General features: G+C 38.8%; 1 protein-coding gene across 20 annotated transcripts in view; it reads right to left on the minus strand.

The window, feature by feature from the left end:
* The window catches only part of THOC2 (THO complex subunit 2), a 132,183-nt gene that overhangs the window by 38,556 nt on the left and 68,890 nt on the right, over window positions 1–24,737 (minus strand). For 16 of the 20 annotated variants that reach the window (XR_010584235.2, XR_010584237.2, XR_012429866.1 and 13 more), the window contains 6 exons: window positions 7,469–7,510; window positions 6,912–7,042; window positions 6,708–6,809; window positions 2,663–2,759; window positions 1,058–1,151; window positions 193–273 (listed from right to left, as the gene is read on the minus strand). Coding sequence is in view for 13 of the 20 variants with exons in the window: in XM_074029205.1 (XP_073885306.1) it covers window positions 193–273; window positions 1,058–1,151; window positions 2,663–2,759; window positions 6,708–6,809; window positions 6,912–7,042; window positions 7,469–7,510 (547 nt within the window). In the remaining 7 variants the exon portion in view is untranslated. The remainder of the gene's footprint in view (window positions 1–192; window positions 274–1,057; window positions 1,152–2,662; window positions 2,760–6,707; window positions 6,810–6,911; window positions 7,043–7,468; window positions 7,511–24,737) is intronic. The other 4 variants (XM_005594509.4, XM_065538113.1, XM_065538110.1 and 1 more) reach the window with 1 other exon arrangement.

A 24,737-nucleotide genomic window follows, 5' to 3' on the forward strand; every position in this document is an offset into this window, starting at 1 on the left:
GGAAAATAAATAAGTACCATATCAACCTCCTTAAGTAGCCAAGGACTCTGTAGAACAAACTCAGTAGCTAGATATTCTCAACAACTCTTAACGAATAGGCTTCTAAAAGTCTCTAAGCGTAGGTAATAAAACACATAACATGGCAGTTACCACAGACAGTATTTTCATTTTCTCAAAAATAAAAATACTTACTCTGAAGCCAGCTTGAGATGGTTGTGTCATCATGTTTCATTCTTTCCTTTTCTGGATTAGCTAAAGCTTCAATGATACAATCTTTCATACATTAAGAAAAAACTTAAGTCATTACATCTCTAATAAAGACCCTTAAAACATAAATATGCCACACCATAGGGGCAAAATTGTTGGTCATTACAAATTATTATTTTTTTTTTTTCCAAGACCAGGGATGTTGCTAAAACTAATTATTGAAAAATACACTCATTGTAGTACCAACATTCCTTCTTTAGCCTCCTTTCCATCTTTCAGCAATCAAGATAGATTCCATCAATATCAAGATGTCTGGTAAGCCAGTTGGGTGCAGTGGCTCATGCCTGTAATCCCAGCACTTTGGGAGGCCAAAGTGGGTGGATCACTTGAGGTCAGGAGTTCAAGATCACCCTGGCCAACCTAGTGAAATCCCATCTCTACCAAAAAACAAGGAAATTAGCCAGGTGTGATAGCACCCGCCTGTAATCCCAGCTACTTGGGAAGCTGAGCCAAGAGACTCACTTGAACCCAGGAGGCGGAGGTTGCAATGAGCCGAAACCGTGCCACTGCAATCCAGCCTGGGCGACAGAGCAAAACTCCATCTCGCAAAAAAAAGTCTGGTAAGCCTCATGTCTCCCTTTATACAACACAAAGACACACACACACACACACACACACACACACTCTCTCTCTCTCACACACACACACACACTACTGACTGACCAAACTTCAGATCAGCCACCTGAATCAACCTCAGATGGTTACCAAACGAAAACAGAATGAAAATAAAACATTTACCATATGATCTATTAAATATGAAATCTACATATTACTTCATTTGAAAGGATACAGGCCAAGACATCATAATTCAATGAAGTGAGGTATTTCAATGAATCTACTACAGGTGTTATTAAGTTATCATACTTTTGTATTTGTGACAAGATCTGGAAAACAGCAACAAATAATAGAAGGCATTAACTGATCAAAGGATTTCTACTGTGCCAACTAAGTAATGGCTACACTTTTTATTTTTCAAAAGAAATAATGCTTATAATTAAAGTGGTTTCCTATATAAATATTTAAATAAAGTGGTTTCTGTATAAATATTTCATATTTATATAGGAATTACTATTTTATCACTGGCTTAGAAAATATTTTCTTAGGCTACATTTTTCAGTTAGAAAATAATTCCAATTCTATAAAAAAATGACAGTGGTAATCTGACTGGAATTGCAATGAATCTGTAGATTCCTTTGGGCGGTATGGACATTTTAACTATATTGACTCTTCCAATCCAAGAGCATGGAATGTCTTTCCATTTGCTTTTAGCATCTATGATTTCTTTCATCAGTGTTTTACAGTTCTAATACAGATCTTTCACCTCCTTGGTTAGATATATCTCTTGACACTTTTTTTGTGACTATTGTAAATGGGATTGTGCTCTTGATTTGGTTTTCAGCTTGAACATTATTGGTGTATAGAAATGCTACTGATTTTTGTATGTTGATTTTGTATCCTGAAACTTTACTATAGGTACACACGGACATAAAGATAGAAAGACACTGGGGACTCTAAAAGTAAGTGGGGGCGGGGGGGGCTTGTCAAGGTTTGAAAAACTACCTACTGGGTACTATGCTCACAATTTGGGTGAGGAGTTCAATAGAAGCCCAAACCTCAGCATTATGCAATACATCCATGTAATAAACCTGCACATGTACCCCTTGAATCTTAAAAAAATTAATTAAAAAAGGAAATAACTCCAGTTGGCCTAAAGCTGAATTTTGGAATGAAAGAGTCTAGTCTCTCTCATGTGTTTTAGAAATCTCTAAATATTGGCCAGGCATGGTGGCTCACGCCTATAATCCTAGCACTTCAGGAGGCCAAGGCTGGTGGATTACCTGAGGTCAGGAGCTCAAGACCAGCCTGGCCAACATGGTGAAACCAAATCTCTACTAAAAATACGAAAAATTAGCCAAGTGCAGTGGCGCACGCCTGTAATCCCAGTTACTCGGGAGACAGGCAGGAGAATCGCTTGAACCCGGGAGGCAGAGGTTGCGGTGAGCCGAGATCGGCACTACAGCCTGGGTGACAGAGCAAGACTTCATCTCAAAAAAAATAAATAAATAAAAATAAATAAACATTGCAGTGATAGTATTACATGTAAATCACAATGAAATGTCATTTGAATGTTTCTAAAAGCTAAAATCAAGTAATAAGTCCAGAAATCAAAATGTGGTATACAAAATAACATTATATATACAAAATAACTATTATATTGCCTATAATAGTAGCACTGTTACTAGTAATAGAAAAATAGATCAATGTGTTACATATATTGTGTAGTAATTTTGTTTTTAGTATAACCTTAAGATGTTTCATTTTCTAACATCATTCTATTTCCACCTGAGCTGATTTAAAGGCAACAAAAAGAAAAATCCCTTAAAATAATATTAACCTCAAAACATACATAATCAAACAAAATGGTTGGATTGCTGTGGCTCAATTTCCCAATTTGTCTTCCAGAAGGCTTCACATTTTCCTTGGTTAGGCGCCTACAGAGGAAGAAAAAGGTGGCAGGGATCATCTTAAGTAACATTCCTTGTAATGTTGATAGCTTTGTTACATCATCGTGGGGGAAAAAGCAATTATTCCCCAAATATCGAAAACGGATTAATGCAAACAACCACATTCATCACATCCTTTATGGCAGGATTTGGGCTATTTTGGTTAGGGATTCTCCCAGACGGTATTGAGATTTTATATTAAATGCTTAACATTTATAAAATACACATTTCCACTTCATAGTAATAGTCTGATAATCAGTAAAACTCTTAATGTACTCTGCAAGTACGTAAAACTCTTCTTACAAAGAATCAAAATTATTTCAGATTTAGGAGGACTCATTTATCAGTTTAGGGATTAAGATATCAAATTTGGTGTCAAGCAATGAAATGCCTCATGCCATCTGGCTCAGTGACTCTAACACAGCAATAGGTAATGCTGCACTCCTCAATATGTAAAGTTATCTGCTTTTCATATTCAAGGTAAACAATGTTTTGAAACTAAATTCTACTCCTTTCCTTCCTATTTCTTCCTTTGCTCATCATCCTTTTACCAGCATTCTTCAAATTTATATTTATTAATTCTTAGAGTTCAAAACAATTATACAGAATCTTAAATGTCTCTGCTGAGATTATTACATAATAAATCTAGAGACTTGAAAAGGCTACAAGTGACAGGAAGGAAGCTTTCTAGGATGAAAATATAATGAAGTAAATTATGAATTCAGTTTATAATTCAGGAGATGTGACCATTATCCAAGTGACAAACTTGCTATAATTAATTTCTCATGACAAAACTGGCCCCATCAATCAAAATTATTTCATCATCAACTGCTGCCCTTTCCAATTCTCCATATCCCAGTTTTTGTTTCATAGAAAAGAGAGACCATTAGTTTTAACAGTTAGCTATACAGTATTTTGTTCAAATTTCCAACTTACCACTACCTGTCCCTATTTCTAACCCCAATATTTCAGGTGCCTCCCTTTATTTGCCAAGGTCAACCCCTCCCCTCTCTGTTTTTTATTCCATTCCCTTCTGCCTCCATCACCCTGGAGGGACAAACAAACAAAAATTAAAGAAATATTTTCTTGTCTTTGTCTTCCCCTCAAACCACCAGTGTCTAGCATATGGAACACAACAAACATTTGTAGAAAGAATTATTAAATGCCCTATAGCAAGCTCATGTTTTAAATAGTATTCAAAACTCATTAAATTCTACAAGTAATAAATTAATACATTATATGCTTAATGTAAAAACTTCAAACAGTAACAAAATCATATTGTTTAAGCCTGGTAAAATAGTTTTAGCTTATGAATATAACAAAAATCCAAGTATATTAAAAATTCTGCACATATTATTCTGTAGTAAATTATATTTTTATTCATTCATATTAATACCTACAATGACAGTCAAAGTACTAAGCATTAGAAAAACAAGGAAGATTGTGTCTCTCAGCCTTTTGGCTAAGGTCAAGCGTAGAAATATAAGGATGAGGCCGGGTGCAGTGGCTCACACCTGTAATCCCACCACTTTGGGAGGCCGAGGTGGGTGAATCACAAGGTTAGAAGTTTGAGACCAGCCTGGCCAACATGGTGAAACCCCGTCTCTACTAAAAATACAAAAAATTAGCTGGACGTAGTGGTGGGCGCCTATAATCCCAACTATTTGGGAGGCTGAGGCAGGAGAATAGCTTGAACCCAGGAGGCAGAGGTTGCAGTGAGCCAAGATCGTGCCACTGCAGCACTCCAGCGTGGGCGACAGTGCAAAACTCCATCTCCCAAAAAAAAAAAAAAAGGATGAATAACAGAATAACAGTTCCTGCTCTCAAGCCTGGTCCAGTGAGGGAGACAGATTTAAAATCATTTATTAAATTTCAATATTCTTAAAAAGAGCAATCAACAGAATAGTACTTATATGCTATTGATAATCTAAAAGGTGGCTGGGGTGTGGTGGCTTACGTCTGTAACTCCAGCACTAAGACTAAGAGGTCAAGGTGGGAGGATCACTTGAGGCCAGGAGTTCAAGACCAGCCTGGGCAACATAGTGAGGTCCCATTTTTACAAAGAAAAAACAATATTAATATAATAATAATAATAAGGGGGAAAATATATTCGTACTGACTTGCATATACATAAGAATATATGGAAGGATAAATAAGAGACTAAACAGTGGTTACTTTATTTTCCTTGGGGGGAAGAACTGAGTAGATGGAGGATGGGGTGAGACTTTTTGCTGTATGTATACCTTTTATATTTACTGAAACTTAACCCATGTAAACATATAAACTATTCAAAACATTAGATAATTAAAAACAGAAAAACAATCATATCAATGTACCTAGAGGTATGATAACATTATATGCATAAAAAATAGCGGTGGAAATAAAGATCGATTGTGCTTGGCAGTTTATGCTAGGGAAGCCTTCACTGGAAGTAACACTGGAGCTCACTCTCCAAGAATGAGGTCACCAGATGGAAAGGGGGAAAGGAAAGTAAGGGAAAATCTGTACCAACAGAGGAAACAAAAAGTATATACAGGGGAAGAGAAGCTAAGGAGAGAGTGGTACATTTAGGGAAACATTAGTAGGCTCAGCACATCTGGAAGTAGAATTGGCAGGAAAGGAGGTTGTATGCAGGGAGGGACAAACCAGGGAGGACCTCTTATTTATATCACCATGCCATAGAGCCTAACATATACCTTCAGGTAAAGTCAGTCACCAAAGGATTTTTAAGTAAGAGAATACACAAATCACTGTAATACGCCAGATAAAAGAACTAAGGGAGTGGTGGCAGAGACAGCGGATGAATTTAAGGTATTTAATAATGCTTAATGTATTATTAAACAATCCATGCAGAGCACTTAGTTCAATGTCTGGCACATATAGTAAGAGCTCCCCTAAATATTAGCTGATGTTGTTAAGCTAGAAACTGTACCTGGAGAACTCTTAAGTCCAGAAACTCTTTCAGATCTAATATCGTCTCCTGCCAAGCAAAACTCCCCCAAGTGAAATCATTAACTCTCATCTATCCTCCCATAGCACTTTATTCATGCTGTATAACATGTATAACCTATTAAACTAGGTTGTTTCAATATAATTCATAGGCTCACAGGGAAAAAAAAATAGATTGTGATCATGCACACACCTGTTTTCCCAGTAGACTGTGACCAGAAACAGTATCACTGGGCAAAGACAACATTTAACAGATATTACACACTGTTAAATCTCAATAAACTGAGAATGAACTACTTTTAATTAGAATACCATACCACATGAATTTAAAAAAGGAATGACAACTGACAATAGCCTCATTGAAAACACTTGCAATACAGCAATGTAATTAAGTATCTAAACTAATACGAATCTGAAGTATATGATTTTCATAATTAAACTTCAAATAATCTACTGGGAAGTAGAACATCACTCTTATGTTTTTAATGATATGAAAATAAAAGTGTACAAATTTTTTTAAAAAAGAAATTTCTCAAAAGTTGACTCCCTGCAGAGATAGTTCTGGATAATTTCATTAGTTCTTCCTAACAGATTAAAAAAATTTATTATGGCAACTTTCAGCAGAGGAAACTGCTAGAACTTTTACTACCTTGCACAAATCACTAAAGGTGAGCAAAGGCCACAGCAGGCTGTCCTTAAAAAGAAGAAAACAAAACCCTCATCCAATAACATGATGCATGTATTAAAGAGGATTTTCATTAGATTTTTATCCATATGTAAACAGGACAACTATGAAAACATTAACTTGGTAGTCAAAATGAGCTAAAACCACAGTTAATAGTCATTCCATCTGTAGTATATAAATCAGCTATACCATTCACAACACATAGGCTTTCTCAAAACTGAGGCTCAGACAAGCTACCTGAAAGAAAATAAATGAGCTCCAGATATAATTTAGATTAATATGAAAAATAAATTAAAACTTACTTCATGATATATTTGGCTCTGTCTATTGTTTGAGCTTTAACTTTTACTAAAAGTGGGTGACTGTTATAAGTTTCATTCTTCCACTGGCCATACAGACGGTATCTTAAAAAACGATGAGATGAAGAATTAGGAAAAGTTAAACACTTAGAGGTTAATATACTAGAATTACTAATAGTTAAAAACATGAAAATAATATGTATTTACCTATGCTGATATGGAAATGTTTTAAACATTCCCCATAGTTCCTCAGACATACAAGCATTGCAGTCCATCAAAGAAAGAGATGGAAGTAGTACCTGGTCAGTAATGCTAAGCAAACAGCTAAGGATAACTTCCTAAAAGAAAGAAGGAAAAGTTATTTCGGTAAGAGGTCTATATTAATATAATCAACAATAAATTTATGACAGCCTTGGGAAAATTACTGTTTCTTAATCTCATAACACACAATATCCCATTCCTCACCCACCTTTTTCACAATGCTTATTTATGTTTCTCCATCTAAGACATAAAATGGGGTGAGGAAAGGAAAGGGGTAGCAAAGGAATGAGGAACTTTTATCTCTCTTCGTTTTTCAACATATTAATCCTCAGGGGAAAAAATGTTAATCTTAAAAGATAACTTTGCATAAGCTGCCAAAAACTATAATCAGCATCTACATTATATACTCATACAGATGATTAAAGCTTGTTCACAGTAAAATTAGTAGTATACTGTACCAAGACAAACATTAGACACATTATTGGATTTTTCTAGTCTCTTACCGTTTTTTCTTTATCTTCTTGTTTGCTTCCATCAGACTGAAACTATAATTTAAAAAAAGAAACTAATAAAATACAAAATGGCTAAGATTATGGTGTCACAATTTAGGTTCTAATTTGAAAAAAACTTTAACTTGCACATGATTCTTACTTTTTACAAATATGTAGATTTTAAATATAGCCTGTTAACCTTTTTAAATTTTATCTATGTTTCTAACCTCTAAGTCATACTTGATATCCATGAATTTTAAGTGTCAATTTTTATAAACCAATTCTTTTCTCAACCTATCAAACCAACGCATCCTAAAATTGATCTAAGTATTTATTATAAAAATGTAGTGAGGGCTGGGCATGGTGCCTCATGCCTGTAATCCCAGGACTTTGGGAGGCCGACGTGGGCAGATCCCCTGAGGTCAGGCGTTTGAGACCAGCCTGTCCAACATGGCGAAACCCCGTCTCTACTGAAAATACAAAAATTAACCAGGCATAGTGGCGCGCACCTGTAACCTCAGCTACTCGGGAGGCTTAGGCAGAAGAACCGCTTGAACCCAGGAGGCATAGGTTGCAGTGAGCCAAGATTGTGCCATTGCACACCAGCCTGGGCGACAAGAGCAAAAAAAAAGAAAAAAAAAATTGTGGCCAGTACAATAATTTCATTATAATACATCTGCATTTTTCCATCCAGAGATTATAGTTTTTCTTCTACGGAATTAGTATAATCAAACACTAAAGCAACAAAAAGCAAAAACAAAGCCAAATTAAACACAAAGAAATTTAAAACTATCTTTTAATTCACCACTCCCAAAGTCCTCACTGAAAGATAAGCCCAAAATACCAATAACATTACTAACAAAGACAAAACCATTGCTTAAACTGTACAGACTGAATGAAAAATCCTGGGTCTGTATTATATAAACAATTTGTAGATTTGCAGATGAGCCCCTAAAGTGATGTTTGACAAGGATGTCTATTAATTCAAAATTAAACAGTGAATGATATTTGTGTGAATGTAAACAGAGACAGCCGGTGGAGTCTGTAGAAGACAAAAAGACAACTAAAGTACTGACAACCAGTGACAATCTAGATTTCTGACAAGAATTTAGCTCAATATCAAGTGAGAAAGAGGGAAAAGCTAATATGCGGATAATAAGCTTCTTATTTTCTTGGTAGATAAGGGTGTTTTGTGTATGCATACATTTTCACACTTCAGTAATGGATGTTACCACAGGAAAAGTCTAACCGTTATGCTACATTTTCACATAACACTAATTCAGGGCCTGCCATGTTACCTTTATGGGAAAATACATACACTCAATTTGTTTTTAATTGGCAGGTTAAAAAGGTATGGTTCCTTTCACAGAAATAATTTATTAAGTCAACATATATCCTGGTAAGCAAAGAGGAACTGGGTTACAGAGGAGTGGCCTGGCAGAAAAAAGCCAGATGGTTTGGTTTGGTTTGGGGGTGGTGAGGTGGCACACACATAATTCTGGTGGCATATAGGATGTACATTGGGAAACAAAAATACAGGTATCCTGTAATTGGAAAAACTAGGTTTATGGTATATTATGTCGGGGATAAAGACAGTTAAGCTCCTCCTTTCCTGGTATACTATAATTTAAACAAACCTAATAAAGCAACACACAGTTTTTTTCCCACAGAAATAAAACATTTTATTTACTAAGTTGTCCTAATTCCCTTTCTAGGTGACTCTTATGAGTTTCAAGCATCTATTCTCTAGATTTCATATCAATTTCAAGCATCAATTCTCTAGATTTCATAAGCAGGAAAATTTGAAAAGGGGAAAGAAATATAGGAAGCAAAATAAAACCAACTAGAAGAGCAGTAAAAGACCTTCCTATCAAAGTCGAATTATAGCAAGAATGTACAAAATTAAATCAAGAAGTACATGCAAGTAAAAGGAATTTTCTTGTTTGGTAGGAAAATATATTCTACTCCCTTGATACTTTTTCTCTTAGTTTAATTTGCTTTTTAATTCAAAGCAACTGTAAGATTCTCACACAACACTATAAGTTTTATTGAATGCCAGCTAGATGGGAGGGAGACAGAAACAGGGAGGGAGAACAAGAGACATGCATTCATGCATTCATTCATTCATTTACTGACTAAATTCCAGGCATTGGGAATTCAAATATGAACAGGACAGAGTACTGGCACCTCTTGAAGATCAAAAACTATACTTGGGCCAGGCATGGTGGCTGATGCCTATAATCCAAGCACTTTGGGAAGCCGAGGCAGACGGATCATGAGGTCAGGAGTTAGAGACCAACCTGACCAATATGGTGAAACCCCATCTCTCCTAAAAATACAAAAAACTAGCCAGGCATGGTGGCACATGCCTATAGTCCCAGTTACTCGGGAAACTGAGGCAGGAGAATTGCTTGAACCCGGGAGGTGGTGGTTGCAGTGAGCCTAGATCATGCCACTGCACTCCAGCCTAAGAGCAACAGAGCAAGACTCCGTCTCAAAAAAAAAAAAAAAAAAAAAAAAAAGGTTTTGAAAATGGAAAATAAAACCTGCAGATCTATGAAGATCAAAGGGGAAGTTTAAAAAAAAGCTGTATCAATTGTTGAGACCTGGCAAATTATTTAAATTTCATCAGCCTAATTTCTATGAACTCTCAGAAATCATGGCTTCGGTGGCTGGCAAGGTGGCCAAATAGAAACAGCTCCAGTCTGCAGCTCCCAGCAAGAAGGTGAATTATTTCTGCATTTCCAACTGAGGTACCCAGCTCATCTCAGTGGGACTGGTTAAACAGTGGGTGCAGTCCACGGAGGGTGAGCCAAAGCAGGGTGGGGCATCGCCTCACCCAGGAAGTGCAAGGGGTCGGAGAACTCCCTCCCCTAGCCAAGGGAAGCCATGAAGGACTGTGCCGTGAGGAATGGTAGATTCTGGCCCAGATAAGCTTTTCCCACAGTCTTCACAATCCGCAGACCAGGAGACTCCCTCTGTGCCTACACCACCAGGGTCCTGGGTTTCAAGCACAAAATTGGATGGCCGTTTGGGCAGACACTGAGCTAGCTGCAGGAGTCTTTTTTCACACCCCAGTAGTTCCTGGAACACCAGCGAGACAGAACCATCCACTCCCCTGGAAAGGGGGCTGAAGCCACAGAGCCAAGTGGTCTAGCTCAGTGAATCCCACCCCCACGGAGCCCAGCAAGCTAAGATCCACTGGCTTGACATTCTCGCTGCCAGCACAGCAGTCTTAAGTCAAGCCGGGACAGAGGCTTGAGTAGGTGGTTTTCCCCTCACAGTGTAAACAAAGCCACTGGGAAGTTCAAAGTGAGCAGAGCCCACTGCAGCGTCCCAAAGCTGGTGTAGCCTGACTGTCTCTCTAAATTCCTCCTCTCTGGGCAGGGCATCTCTGAAAGAAAGGCAGCAGCCCCAGTCAGGGGCTTATAAATAAAACTTCCATCTTCCTGGGACAGAGCAGCTGGGGGAAGAGGTGGCTGTGGGCACAGCTTCAGCAGACTTAAATGTTCCTGCCTGCTAGCTCTGAAGGGGACAGCGGATCTCTCAGGACAGCGCTCAAGCTCTGCTAAGAGAGAGACTGCCTCCTCAAGTGGGTGATTGACCCCTGTGCCTCCGGACCAAGAGACACTTCCCAGCAGGGGTCGACAGACATCATACAGGAGAGCTCTGGCTGGCATTTGGCAGGTGCCCCTCCAGGATGAAGCTTCCAGAAGAAGGAAAAGACAGCAATCTTTGCTGTTCTGTAGCCTCCGCTGGAGCTACCCAGGCAAACAGGGTCTGAAGTGGACCTCCAGCAAACTCCAGCAGACCTGCAGCAGAGAGGCCTATTAGAAGGAAAAGTAACAAACAGAAAGTAATAGAGTCAACACCAACAAATAGGACGTTCACACAAAAACTCCACCCGAATGTCACCAACATCAAAGACCAAAGGTAGATAAATCCACGAAGATGAGGAAAAAACAGCACAAAAAGGCTGAAAATTCCAAAAACCAGAATGCCTCTTCTCCTCCAAAGGATCACAACTCCTCAACAACAAGGGAACAAAACTGGACAGAGAATGAGTTTGAGGAACTGACAGAAGTAGGCTTCAGAAGGTGGGTAATAAGAAACTCCTCCAAGCTAAAGGAACATGTTCTAACCCAATGCAAGGAAGCTAAGAACCTTGAAAAAAGATTAGAGAATTGCTAACTAGAATAACCAGTTAAGAGAACAAAAATGACCTCATGGAGCTGAAAGACACAGCATGAGAACTTCCTGAAGCATACACAAGTATCTATAGCCGAATCGATCAAGCAGAAGAAAGGATATGAGAGACTGAAGCTCAAGTTAATGAAACAAAGCGTGAAGACAAGATTAGAGAAAAAAAAATGAAAAAGAACAAACAAAGCCTCCAAGAAACATGGGACTATGTGAAAAGACCAAACCTACGTTTGATCCGTGTACCTGAAAGTCACAGGGAGAATGGAACCAAGTTGGAAAACACTCTTCAGAGTATTATCCAGGAAAACTTCACCAATCTAGCAAGACAGGCCAACATTCAAATTCAGGAAATACAGAGACCACCACAAAGATACTCCTCGAGAAGAGCAACCCCAAGACACATAATCATCAGATTCATCAAGGTCAAAACAAAGAAAAAAATGTTAAGGGCAGCCAGAGAGAAAGGTCAGGTTACCCACAAAGGGAAGCCCATCAGACTAACAGCAGATCTCTCAGCAGAAACCTTACAAGCCAGAAGAGAGTGGGGTCTAATAATCAACATTCTTAAAGAAAAGAATTTTCAACCCAGAAGGTCATATCCAGCCAAACTAAGTTTCATAAGCGAAGGAGAAGTAAAATCCTTTACAGACAAGCAAATGCTGAGAGATTTTGTCACTACCAGGCCTGCCTTATAAGAGCTCTTGAAGGAAGCACTAAATATGGAAAGGAAAGACTGGTTACAGCTACTGCAAAAACCTACCAAATTGTAAACACCATCGACACTGTGAAGAAACTGCATCAACTAACAGGCAAAATAACCAGCTAGCATCATAATGACAGGATCAAATTCACACATAACAATATGAACCTTAAATGTAAATGGGCTAAATGCCCCTAAATTAAAAGACACAGACTAGCAAATTGGATAGAGTCAAGACCCATCAGTGTGTTGTATTCGGGAGACCCATCTCACGTGCAAAGACACACATAGGCTCAAAATAAAGGGATGGAGAAAGATTCACCAAGCAAATGGAAAGCAAAAAAAGCAGGGGTTGCAATCCCAGTCTTTGATAAAACAGACGTTAAAACAACAAAGATCAAAAAAGACAAAGAGGGGCATTACATAATGGTAAAGGGATCAATGCAACAGGAAGAGCTAACTATCCTCAATATATATGCACCCAATACAGAAGCACCCAGATTCATAAAGCAAGTTCTTAGAGACCTACAAAGAGACTTAGGCCCCCACACAATAATAGTGGGAGACTTTAACATCCCACTGTCAATACTAGACAGATCAACGACACAGAAAATTAACTAAGACATTCAGGGCTTTAACTCAGCTCTGAACAAAGCAGACTTAATAGACATCTACAGAACTCTCCACCTCAAATCAACAGAATATACATTCTTCTTAGCATCACATCACACTTATTATAAAATTGACCACATAATTGGACGTAAAAGACTCCTCAGGAAATGCAAAAGAATGGAAATTATAACAGTCTCTCAGACCACAGTGCAATCAAATTAGAACTCGGGATTAAGAAACTCACTCAAAACCACACAACTACACGGAAACTGAACAACCTGCCCCTGAATGACTACTGGGTAAATAATGAAATTAATGCAGAAATAAATAAGCTATTTGAAACCAATGAGAACAAAGAGACAACGTACGAGAATCTCTGGGACGCAGCTAAGGCAGTGTTTAGAGAGAAATTTATAGCACCAAATGCCCACAGGAGAATGTGGAAAAGATCTAAAATCGATATCCTAACATCACAATTAAAAGAACTAGAGAAGCAAGTGCAAACAAATTCAAAACCTAGCAGAAGACAAGAAATAACTAAGATTAGAGCAGAACTGAAGGAGATAGAGACACCAAAAAAACCCTTCAAAATATCACTGAATCCAGGAGCTGGTTTTTTGAAAAGATTAACAAAATAAGACTGCTAGCCCGATTAATAAAGAAGAAAAGACCCCGGTGTGTGATGTTCCCCTTCCCGAGTCCAAGTGATCTCATTGTTCAGTTCCCACCTATGAGTGAGAACATGCGGTGTTTGGTTTTCTGTTCTTGTGATAGTTTGCTAAGAATGATGGTTTCCAGCTGCATCCATGTCCCTACAAAGGACACAAACTCATCCTTTTTGATGGCTGCATAGTATTCCATGGTGTATATGTGCCACATTTTCTTAATCCAGTCTGTCACTGATGGACATTTGGGTTGATTCCAAGTCTTTGCTATTGTGAATAGTGCCGCAATAAACATACGTGTGCATGTGTCTTTATAGCAGCATGATTTATAATCCTTTGGGTATATACCCAGTAATGGGATGGCTGGGTCATATGATACATCTAGTTCTAGATCCTTGAGGAATCGCCATACTGTTTTCCATAATGGTTGAACTAGTTTACAATCCCACCAACAGTGTAAAAGTGTTCCTATTTCTCCACATCCTCTCCAGCACCTGTTGTTTCCTGACTTTTTAATGATCGCCATTCTAACTGGTGTGAGATGGTATCTCATTATGGTTTTGATTTGCATTTCTCTGATGGCCAGTGGGGAGGGGGGAGGGGGGAGAGGGGAGAGATTGCATTGGGAGTTATACCTGATGTAAATGACGAGTTGATGGGTGCTGATGAGTTGATGGGTGCAGCACACCAACATGGCACAAGTATACATATGTAACAAACCTGCACATTATGCACATGTACCCTAGAACTTAAAGTATTTAAAAAAAAAAAAAAAAAAAAGAATTGTGGGCAGATGATGCAACCAGGCAGTTCACAAAAAAAAAAAAAAAAAAAAAAAAAAAAATCCAAATGGCTATTAAACATATAAAAGGATGCTCAACCTCACTCAAAATAAAAGTGCAGATTAAAACTCTAAAAAAAGAAAAAGAAAAGAGAAAAGAATCAAATAGACACAATAAAAAATTATGAAGGGGATATCACCACTGATCCCACAGAAATACAAACTACCATCAGAGAATACTATAAACACCTCTACGCAAATAAACTAGAAAATCTAGAAGAAATAGATAAATTCCTGGATACATGCGCCCTCCCAAGACTAAACCAGGAAGAAGTAGAATCCCTGAATAGACCAATAACAAGTTCTGAAATAGAGGCAGTAATTAATAACCTACCAACCAAAAAAAGCCCAGGACCACACAGACTCACAGCCAAATTCTACCAGAGGTACAAAGAAGAACTGGTACCATTCTCTCTGAAACCATTCCAAACAACAGAAAAAGAGGGACTCCTCCCTAACTCATTTTACGAGGCCAGCATCATCCTGATACCAAAACCTGGCAAAGACACAACAAAAAAAGAAAATTTCAGGCCGACATCCCTGATGAACATATATGCAAAAATCCTCAATAAAATACTGGCAAACCGAATCCAGCAGCACATCAAAAAGCTTATCCACCACAATCAAGTCAGCTTCATCCCTGGGATGCAAGGCTGGTTCAACATACATAAATCAATAAACGTAATCCATCACATAAACAGAACCAATGACAAAAACTACATGATTATCTCAATAGATGCAGAAAAGGCCTTCGATAAAATACAACACCCCTTCATGCTAAAAACTCTCAATAAACTAGGTATCAGTGGAACATATCTCAAAATAGTAAGAGCTATTTATGACAAACCCACATCCAATATCATATTGAGTGGGCAAAAGCTGGAAGCATTCCCTTTGAAAACCAGCGCAAGACAGGGATGCCCTCTCTCACCAATCCTATTCAACATAGTATTGGAAGTTCTAGTCAGGGCAGTCAGCCAAGAGAAAGAATAAAGTGTACTGAAATAGGAAGAGAGGAAGTCAAATTGTCTCTGTTTGCAGATGTCATGATCGTATATTTAGAAAACCCCATCGTCTCAGCCCAAAATCTCCTTAAGCTGATAAGTAACTTCAGCAAAGACTCAGGATACAAAATCAATGTGCAAAAATCAAAAGCATTTCTATACACCAATAATAGAGAGCCAAATCATGAGTGAACTCCCATTCACAATTGCTAAAGAGAGAATAAAATACCTAGGAATACAGCTTACAAGGGATGTGAAGGACCTCCTCAAGGAAAACTACAAACTACTGCTCAAGGAAATAAGAGAGGACACAAGCAAATGGAAAAACATTCCATGCTCATGGATAGGAAGAATTAATATCGTGAAAATGGCCACACCACCCAAAGTAATTTACAGATTCAGTGCTATCCCCATCAAGCTACCAGTGACTTTTTTTCACAGAGTCAGAAAAAACTTTAAATTTCATATGGAACCAAAAAAGAGCTCATATACCCAAGACAATCCTAAGCAAAAAGAAAAAAGTTGGAGGCATCATGCTACCTGACTTCAAACTATATTACAAGGCTACAGTAACAAAAACAGCATGGTACTGGTACCAAAACAGATACATAGACCAATGGAACAGAACAGAGGCCTCAGAAATAACGCCACACATCTACAAACATCTGATCTTTGACAAACCTAACAAAAACAAGCAATGGGGAAAGGATCCCCTATTTAACAAATGGTGTTGGGAAAACTGGCTAGCCATATGCAGAAAACTGAAACTGTACCCCTTCCATACACTGTGTACAACAATTAACTCAAGATGGATTAAAAGACTTAAACGTAAGACCTAAAACCAGAAAAGCCCTAGAAGAAAACTTAGGCAATACTATTTAGGACAAAGGCATGGGCAAAGACTTCATGACTAAAACACCAAAAGCAATGGCAACAAAAGCCAAAATTGACAAGTGGCATCTAATTAAACTAAAGAGCTTCTGCACAGCAAAAGAAACTATCATCAGAGTGAACAGGCAACCTACAGAATGGGAGAAAATTTTTGTAATCTATCCATCTGACAAAGGGCTAATATCCAGAATCTAGAATGAACAAATTTACAAGAAAAAAACAACCCCATCAAAAAGCGGGCAAATGATATGAACAGACACTTCTCAAAAGAAGACATTTATGCAGCCAAAAAACATATGAAAAAATGCTCATCATCACTGGTCATCAGAGGAATGCAAATCAAAACCACAAGGAGATACCATCTCACGCCAGTTAGAATGGTGATAATTAAAAAGTCAGGAAACAACAGATGCTGGAGAGGATGTGGAGAAACAGGAATGCTTTTACACTGTTGTAAATTAGTTCAACCATTGTGGAAGACTGTGGCGATTCCTCAAGGATCTAGAACCAGAAATACCATTTGACCCAGCAATCCCATTACTGGGTATATACCCAAAGGATTATAAATCATTCTACTATAAAGACACATGCACATGTATGTTTATTGCAGCACACTTCACAACAGCAAAGACTTGGAACCTACCCAATGCCCATCAACGATAGATTGGATAAAGAAAATGTGTCACATATACACCATGGAATATTATGCAGCCATAAAAACGGATGAGTGCATGTCCTTTGCAGGGACGTGGATGACGCTGGAAACCATCATTCTCAGCAAACTAACACAGGAACAGAAAACCAAATACCACATGTTCTCACTCATAAGTGGGAGTTGAACAATGAGAACACAAGGACACAGGGAGGGGAACATCACACACAGGGGCCTGTAACGGGGTGGGGGGCTAGGGGAGGGATAGCATTCGGAGAAATACCTAATGTCGATGACAGGTTGATGGGTGCAGCAAACCACCATGGCACGTGTATACCTATGTAACAAACTTGCATGTTCTGCACATGTATCCCAGAACTTAAAGTATAATTTAAAAAAAAAAAAAAAACTATACTTGCCTGTGAGCAACTGAATTTTTAAGTTTGAATAGGCAGGGCGCAGTGGCTCACGCCTGTAACCCCAGCACTTTGGGAGGCTGAGACGGACAGATCACAAGGTCAGGAGTTCATGACCAGCCTGACCAACATGGTGAAAACCCTTCTCTACTAAAAAAAAAAGACAAAGATTAGCCGGGCATGGTGGCACGCGCCTGTAATCCCAGCTACTCAGGAGGCTGAGGCAGGAGAATCGCGTGAACCTGGGAGGCAGAGGTTACGGTGAGCCAAGATTGCGCCACTGCACTCCAGCCTGGGCGACAGAGCTAGACTCCGTCTCAAAAAAAAAAAAAAAAAGGTTTAATAAAACTAGACACAATTACGCCCATATAGGCCATTAGCTGAATGGCCCAAAACAAGTTCCAAGATTGCCCTATAAAGACACAGTAGCTGATCCAGCTGCATAACTGTACAGGACTCACAAAAAATATATAGGTTTATAGGTTTATTAGGAGGAGGGTTTTTGGAGAGTCATGGAATAAATGGAAAAGTTGTAGACATAACTAGATAATTTTTTATTAATAACGACTTATTTTGAGTATCTCTGCCCCTTAAACATTTCAAACACTACTCAGGACTATGTCTCAGAAGAGAGGAAAAAAACACAAGATTTTTGAAAAGACTGGAACCTGAAGCTGTCTGTGTGAATTAAAACACTATTTTCAACTTCCCCCTTCTTCTCATTCTTACTACAATTTATTTAGTACTCACTGTGTGCCATGTACAGACTAAAATCTTCGCATTTATTTCTTAAAACTACTCTATGAAGAATCTTGGGTTTTAAGCTACATAACCAAGACAGATTTTCAATTTTGAAAACAAATAAGTGGAATGAAGCAGAATCACAGACTCCCCCTCCTGTAATAGCTGACAAAAAAACAAAAAGTAGTAAACATCAGCCTCGAAGTTCTAAAGCATTTGTTTTATAAACTACAGTTTTGAAACTACTGGTCTAAGGTACATTCTCCTCCTACCAATCCAAATTTTTATTACGAAAAATTTCAAATTTACATAAAAACTGAAAGGATAGTATACTAAACACCTATATATACCTACCTTCTAAGTTCAACAGTTAACATTTTGCCCTTTTTTTTGGCAGACCAAAAAAATTTGCAGGCATGATACTTTTCTCAAAATAATGCAGGATGTCTCCTAAGAATAAGGACATGCCTCCACATTACCACAAGATCACTATCTCACCTATTTCCTAATGTCATCTAATACCCAGTCTGGGGTATATTCTGCCTGCCTAATTTCAGGTTTTACTAAGCTTTATTTGTAAATCAATTTAGAACACTTTGGCTTTTACCAAGGGCCAACATATGAAATAGCCACATAGTCTTTCTAGACAAATGAATTACAATGGCAGAGTAAAACATAAACACAGAATCTCTCTACCCCAATTCCTAACACAATAAATAAAATGTATTTTATTTATAAGAATCGCTTGAACCCGGGAGGCAGAGGTTGCAGTGAACTGAGCTTGCACCACTGCACTCTAGCCTGGTGACAGAGCAAGACTCTGTCTCAAAAAAAAAAAAAGGAACTTACGGCTGGGCACGGTGGCTCATGCCTGTAATCCCAGCACTTTGGGAGGCCGAGGTGGGCAGATCATCTGAGGTCAGGAGTTCCAGACCAGCCTGGCCAACATGGAGAAACCTCATCTGTACTAAAAGTACAAAAATTAGCCGGGTGTGGTGGCGGACGCCTGTAATCCCAGCTACTCAGGAGGCTGAATTAGAAGAATAGCTTGAACCCGGGAGGCAGAGGCTGCAGTGAGCAGAGATCGTGCCACTGCACTCCAGCCTGGGCAACAAGAGCGAGACCCCATCTAAAAAAAAGAGAGAGAGAGAGAGAGACAGGAACTTATGCTATTTATTTCTAGGAGGGAAAAAAGACAAACAAGATTCTGTGACTGGCTGGGTACAGTGTTTGACACCTGTAATCTCAGCACTTTGGGAGGCCGAGGCAGGTGAATCACTCGAGGCCAGGAGTTCTAGACCAACCTAGCCAACATGGCGAAACCCCGTCTCTACTAAAAATACAAAAATTTAGCCAGGCATGGTGGCACGTGCCTGTAATCACAGCTACTCAGGAGGCTGAGGCATGAGAATTGCTTGAACCCAGAAGGCAGAGGTTGCAGTGAGCCAAGGTCATGCCATTGTACTCCAGCCTAGGTGACAGAGCAAAACTCTGTCTCAAAAAAACAAAAGGTGGGGAGTCAGGCGTGGTGGCTCACGCCTGTAATCCCAGCACTTTGGGAGGCTGAGGTGGGCGGATCACCTAAGGTCAGGAGTTCAAAACTAGCCTGGCCAACAAGGCGAAACCCCATCTCTACTAAAAATAGAAAAATTAGCTGGGTGTGGTGGTGCATGCCTATAGTCCCAGCTAGTAGGGAGGCTGAGGCAGGAAATCTGCTTGAACCTGGGGGTGGAGGTTGCAGTTAGCCAAGATCATGCCATTGCACTCCAGCCTGGGTAACAAAAGCAAAATTCCACCTCAAAAAAAAAAGGGCAGGGGGCAATATAAGCAGAAATATGGAAATTTTAAGGAAAAAATCAAAAAGAAATCCTACAGATCAGAAACACTGTAACAGAATGAAGAATGCCTTTGATGGTCTTACTAGGAAATAACACAGCTGAGGAGGAAAAATTTCTAAGCTTGAGGATATCTCCATAGAAGCCTGCAAAATTGAAAAGCAAAGAGAAAAAAGGCTCATAAAAGGCAGAACAGAATATCCAAGAACCGTAGGACTACAAAACTGTAACATATGCATAATGGAAATAGCAGAAGAGAGGAAGGAAGAGAAGAAATATTTGAAGCAATGATGACAGAATTTCCCCCAAACTAGTATCAGGCACCAAACCACAGATGCAGGAAACTCAGAGAACACCAAGCAAGACAGATGCAAAAAATAAATAAATAAATAATAAAACAAAACAAACTACACCTAGGCATATCATGTTATAACTACAGAAAATCAAAGAAAAAGAAAAAAATCCTAAAAGAAGCTGGGTGCGGGGGAGAACACCTTGCTTATAGAGAAGCAAGGGTAAGAACTCCAACACATTTCTCCTCAGAAACTAAGCAAGAGTGGAGTGAAAGATTTAACGTGTTAAGATTAAAAAAACAAACAAAAAAAAAAACCTAGAATTCTGGACCCTGTGAAATTATACTTTAAATGTAAAGGAGAAATAAAGACTTTCTCAGACAAAAACTGAGGCAATTTGTTGCCAGTAGACCTGCCTTGCAAGAAATACTAAGTAAGTTCTTTAGACAGAAAGAAAATAATATAGGTCAGAAACTTGGACACATATAAGCAAACAAAAAAAGAAACACTGAAGTAAGATTAAGTGAAGGTAAAATAAGAATGTTTATTTTTCTTATGCTTAACTAATATAACAAAAATAATGGTTTGTTCAAAAGAATAGCAACAATGTATTTGATTACATATGCATATGCATGCGTGCGTGCGTGTGTGTGTGTGTGTGTGTGTGTGTGTGTGTAAGCAAATGAATGACTTCAGTGATGTCGGGAGGAAAGAATTAGGATTATGCTATTATTGTAAGGTACTCACACTACCCATGAGGCAAAATAGTGTGTTTGAAAGTGGACTTGGATCAATTGTAAATGTACATTGCAGACTGTGGGGTAATCACTAAAAAACTTAACCAAAAAAAGGCCAGAAAGGGCAGGAAAAGAGCGGAAGACAAAAACAGGAACAAAAAACAGGGGCAAAAACTAGAAAACAGTAAGAAAAATGGTAGATACTAATATTAATCCAAATACATCAATTACTTCGAACACTGACAGTGTAAACGCACCAATTAAAATACATAGATTGTCAGAGCAGATCAAAAACCTAGGTCCACACAAAAACTTGTACAAAGATGCTTACAGCAGCTTTATTCTTGATTGCCACAACTTGGAAGCAACCAACATGTCCTTCAGTAGGTGAGTGGATAAACTGTGATACATCCAGACAATGAAATATTATTCAGTGCTAAAAAGAAATGAGCTATCAAGCCACGAAAAGACATAGAGGAAACCTAAATGTGTATAATTTTACTAAGTGAAAGAAAACAATCTGAAAAGGCTACATACCGTATGATTCCAACTATATGCCTTTCTGAAAAAGGCAAAACCATGCAGACAATGAAAAGCCCAGTGGTTGCCAGGGGTTGTGGGGAGAGAGGGATAAATGAGCAGAGCACAGAGGATTTTTTAGGGCAGTGATAATATTCTATACATTTGACGAGATCCCTAGTATGTACAACACAAAGCAAATCCTGATGTAAACTATGGACTTTGATGTGTCAATGTGGGTTCATCCCTGTAACAAATGTACCACTCTGGTGGGAGATGTTGATTACAAGGGAGGCTATGCACATATGGGGACAGGTGGCATATAACAAATCTCTGTGCCTTCCTCTGGATTTTGCTGTGAACTTAAAATTGCTCTAAAAAATAAAGTCTAAAAAGTGTATAGGTGCTATCAAAAACATTTGAGTATGTCAGATGAGCATGTTAGTGCTCTACAATTAAAGAAAATGTTATTATAGCAAAATGTGTCATTTTATATGAAACAATTCTAGAGCCACCAAACTCCTCCACCGCTTAAGACTAGAACAAGAATCCTCAAAGTTTGGTCTTTGGGCCGGGAGCATCAATATCACAGAAGAACTTACTAGAAATGCAGATTCTAAGGTCTCATCTCAAGACCTACTGAATCAAAAACTCCAAGGATGGGGCCCAACAATCTATTTTAACAAGTCCTCGGCCGGGCGCAGTGGCTCACGCCTGCAATCCCAGCACTTTGGGAGGCCGAGGCAGGCGGATCACGAGGTCAAGAGATCGAGACCATTCTGGCCAACATGGTGAAACCCCGTCCTAAAGTACAAAAATTAGCTGGGTGTGGTGGTGCATGCCTGTAGTCCCACCTACTTGGGAGGCTAAGGCAGGAGAACAGCTTGAACCCGGGAGGTGGAGGTTGTAGTGAGCCGAGGTTGTGCCACCACATTCCAGCCTGGCGACAGAGCTGGAATGTCTCAAAACAAACAAACAAACAAAAACAAGTCCTCTGGATGATTACGATGCATGCTGAAGCTTGAGAATCACTGTACTAGGAGTTAGTCCTATATACTACATACCTCAAATTTAAGAAACATATATACACATAATCAGAGAAATAAATTACAAATAACTATAGGGCTAGAAGATAATTCTGTTAAGTGATATCCGGTATAGGTATATAAGCCTCTTTTTAAAAATATGCCTAATTTGGGCCGGGCGCGGTGGCTCAAGCCTGTAATCCCAGCACTTTGGGAGGCCGAGACGGGTGGATCACGAGGTCAGGAGATCGAGACCATCCTGGATAACATGGTGAAACCCCGTCTCTACTAAGAAATACAAAAAACTAGCCGGGCGAGGTGGCAGGCGCCTGTAGTCCCAGCTCCTCGGGAGGCTGAGGCCGGAGAATGGCGTGAACCCGGGAGGCGGAGCTTGCAGTGAGCTGAGATCCGGCCACTGCACTCCAGCCTGGGCTACAGAGCGAGACTCCGTCTCAAAAAAAAAAAAAAAAAAAAAAAAATGCCTAATTTGTATATAAAAGCAACCCTAAGCTTATAAATGAGATTTGTTAAAGAAGTGTAATTGTAAATAAGTTATTTGGAACTAAGGTCATATTCACCCTTTAGAAGCAATCTTAAAAATCCTGCTTGAATTCCAAGCTAGACAACAAAACCCTTTTAAACGCAGAACAAATGATTTGTCAGAGCAAAATCTTTTATGGGTAAGAACAGATCAAAATTCTAACTCAGATAACTGTAAATATTTACTTTTCCATCACAAACTTAGTAATGAGAAAATGCAGATTTCTTCTTACACTGGTCTCTATGGTCAAAATTAACATTTTTCTCTTCCCTTCTGCCCTTCATCTCTGCAAGAATAGACTGGAGTTAATGCAGGAACCTGGCACAACTAGGGCAGAATGGGTGTACAGGATGAATGCAATGGAGAAGGCAAGAGGGGAAGTGTGACAGCTCTACCAAGTGTGTATCTTGGTAATAATATTGTATATGGTTATGTACAGGACTTCCATGAGTTGGAGGTTTGGTCTCCTGCTCACAAGTTTCATACTTGTAACCAAACAAAGAATTTCAGAACAAGAGACCTGAACATTAAGATTTTCAAGTAAAAAGAGCAGCATTAGGTAGGTGAAAGTATGAGGAGAAACAGGCTGTTTATATAGTCTCAAAGTATTATATCTTCCCGCAAGACGTATCTTAATAACAAAGGGAAAAAACAGTAACTGTATAGTGGAGAAACCTGGCAGAGATCACCTTAACCAAATGATAAAGTTAACATCACTAGCAATGGAACAAAGTGACTTCGTGTGCATCTGATATGATGCACTGGAAAAAATACAGCCCTTCTGTTTCTTGAGCAGGCACTAGCTAACATGAATCATCCTTTTCAGATAATAAAAATCAAGAGTGAAACATTACTATATTTCCTAAATTTCTTTAAATTTTTTTATTGGTACAAATATTTGTACATATTTGTGGGGTATATGTGATAATTTGTTACAAGCAATCCCATTACCAGGTATTTATCAAAAGGAAAAGTAATCAATATATCAAAAGGATACCTGTACCCTCATGTTTACTGCAATACTACTCACAACAGCAAAGTTATGGAATCAACCTATTAAGTGCCCATCAATTGATGAATGAATAAAATGTGATGTATATATACACAATGGAATACTATTCAGCCATAAAAAAAGAATGAAATCATATCATTTGCAGCAATGTTGATGGAACTAGAGGTCTTTATGTTAAGTGAAATAAGCCAGGCACAGAAAGACAAATATCATATGTTTTCACTCATGTGAAAGCTAAAAAAGTGGTCTCATGACTGGGCACAGTGATTCACGCCTGTAATCCCAGCATTTTGGGATGCTAAGAAGGTCAGATCACCTGAGGTCAGGAGTTCGAGACCAGCCTGGCAAACATGGTGAAACCCCGTCTTTACTAAAAATACAAAAACTAGTTGGGCTTGGTGGCGGGCACCTGTAATCCCAGCTACTCGGGAGGCTGAAGCAGGAAAATTACTTGAACCCAGGAGGCGGAGGTTGCAGTGAGCCAAGATCGCACCACTGCACTCCAGCCTGGGCGACAAGAGCAAAACTCCATCTCAAAAACAAAACAAAACAAAAAAAAAAAAGTGGTCTCATGGAGGGAGAGGCTAGAATGAC

This window comes from Macaca fascicularis, chromosome X, assembly GCF_037993035.2.
Source record: "Macaca fascicularis isolate 582-1 chromosome X, T2T-MFA8v1.1".
Lineage (NCBI taxonomy): Eukaryota > Metazoa > Chordata > Mammalia > Primates > Cercopithecidae > Macaca > Macaca fascicularis.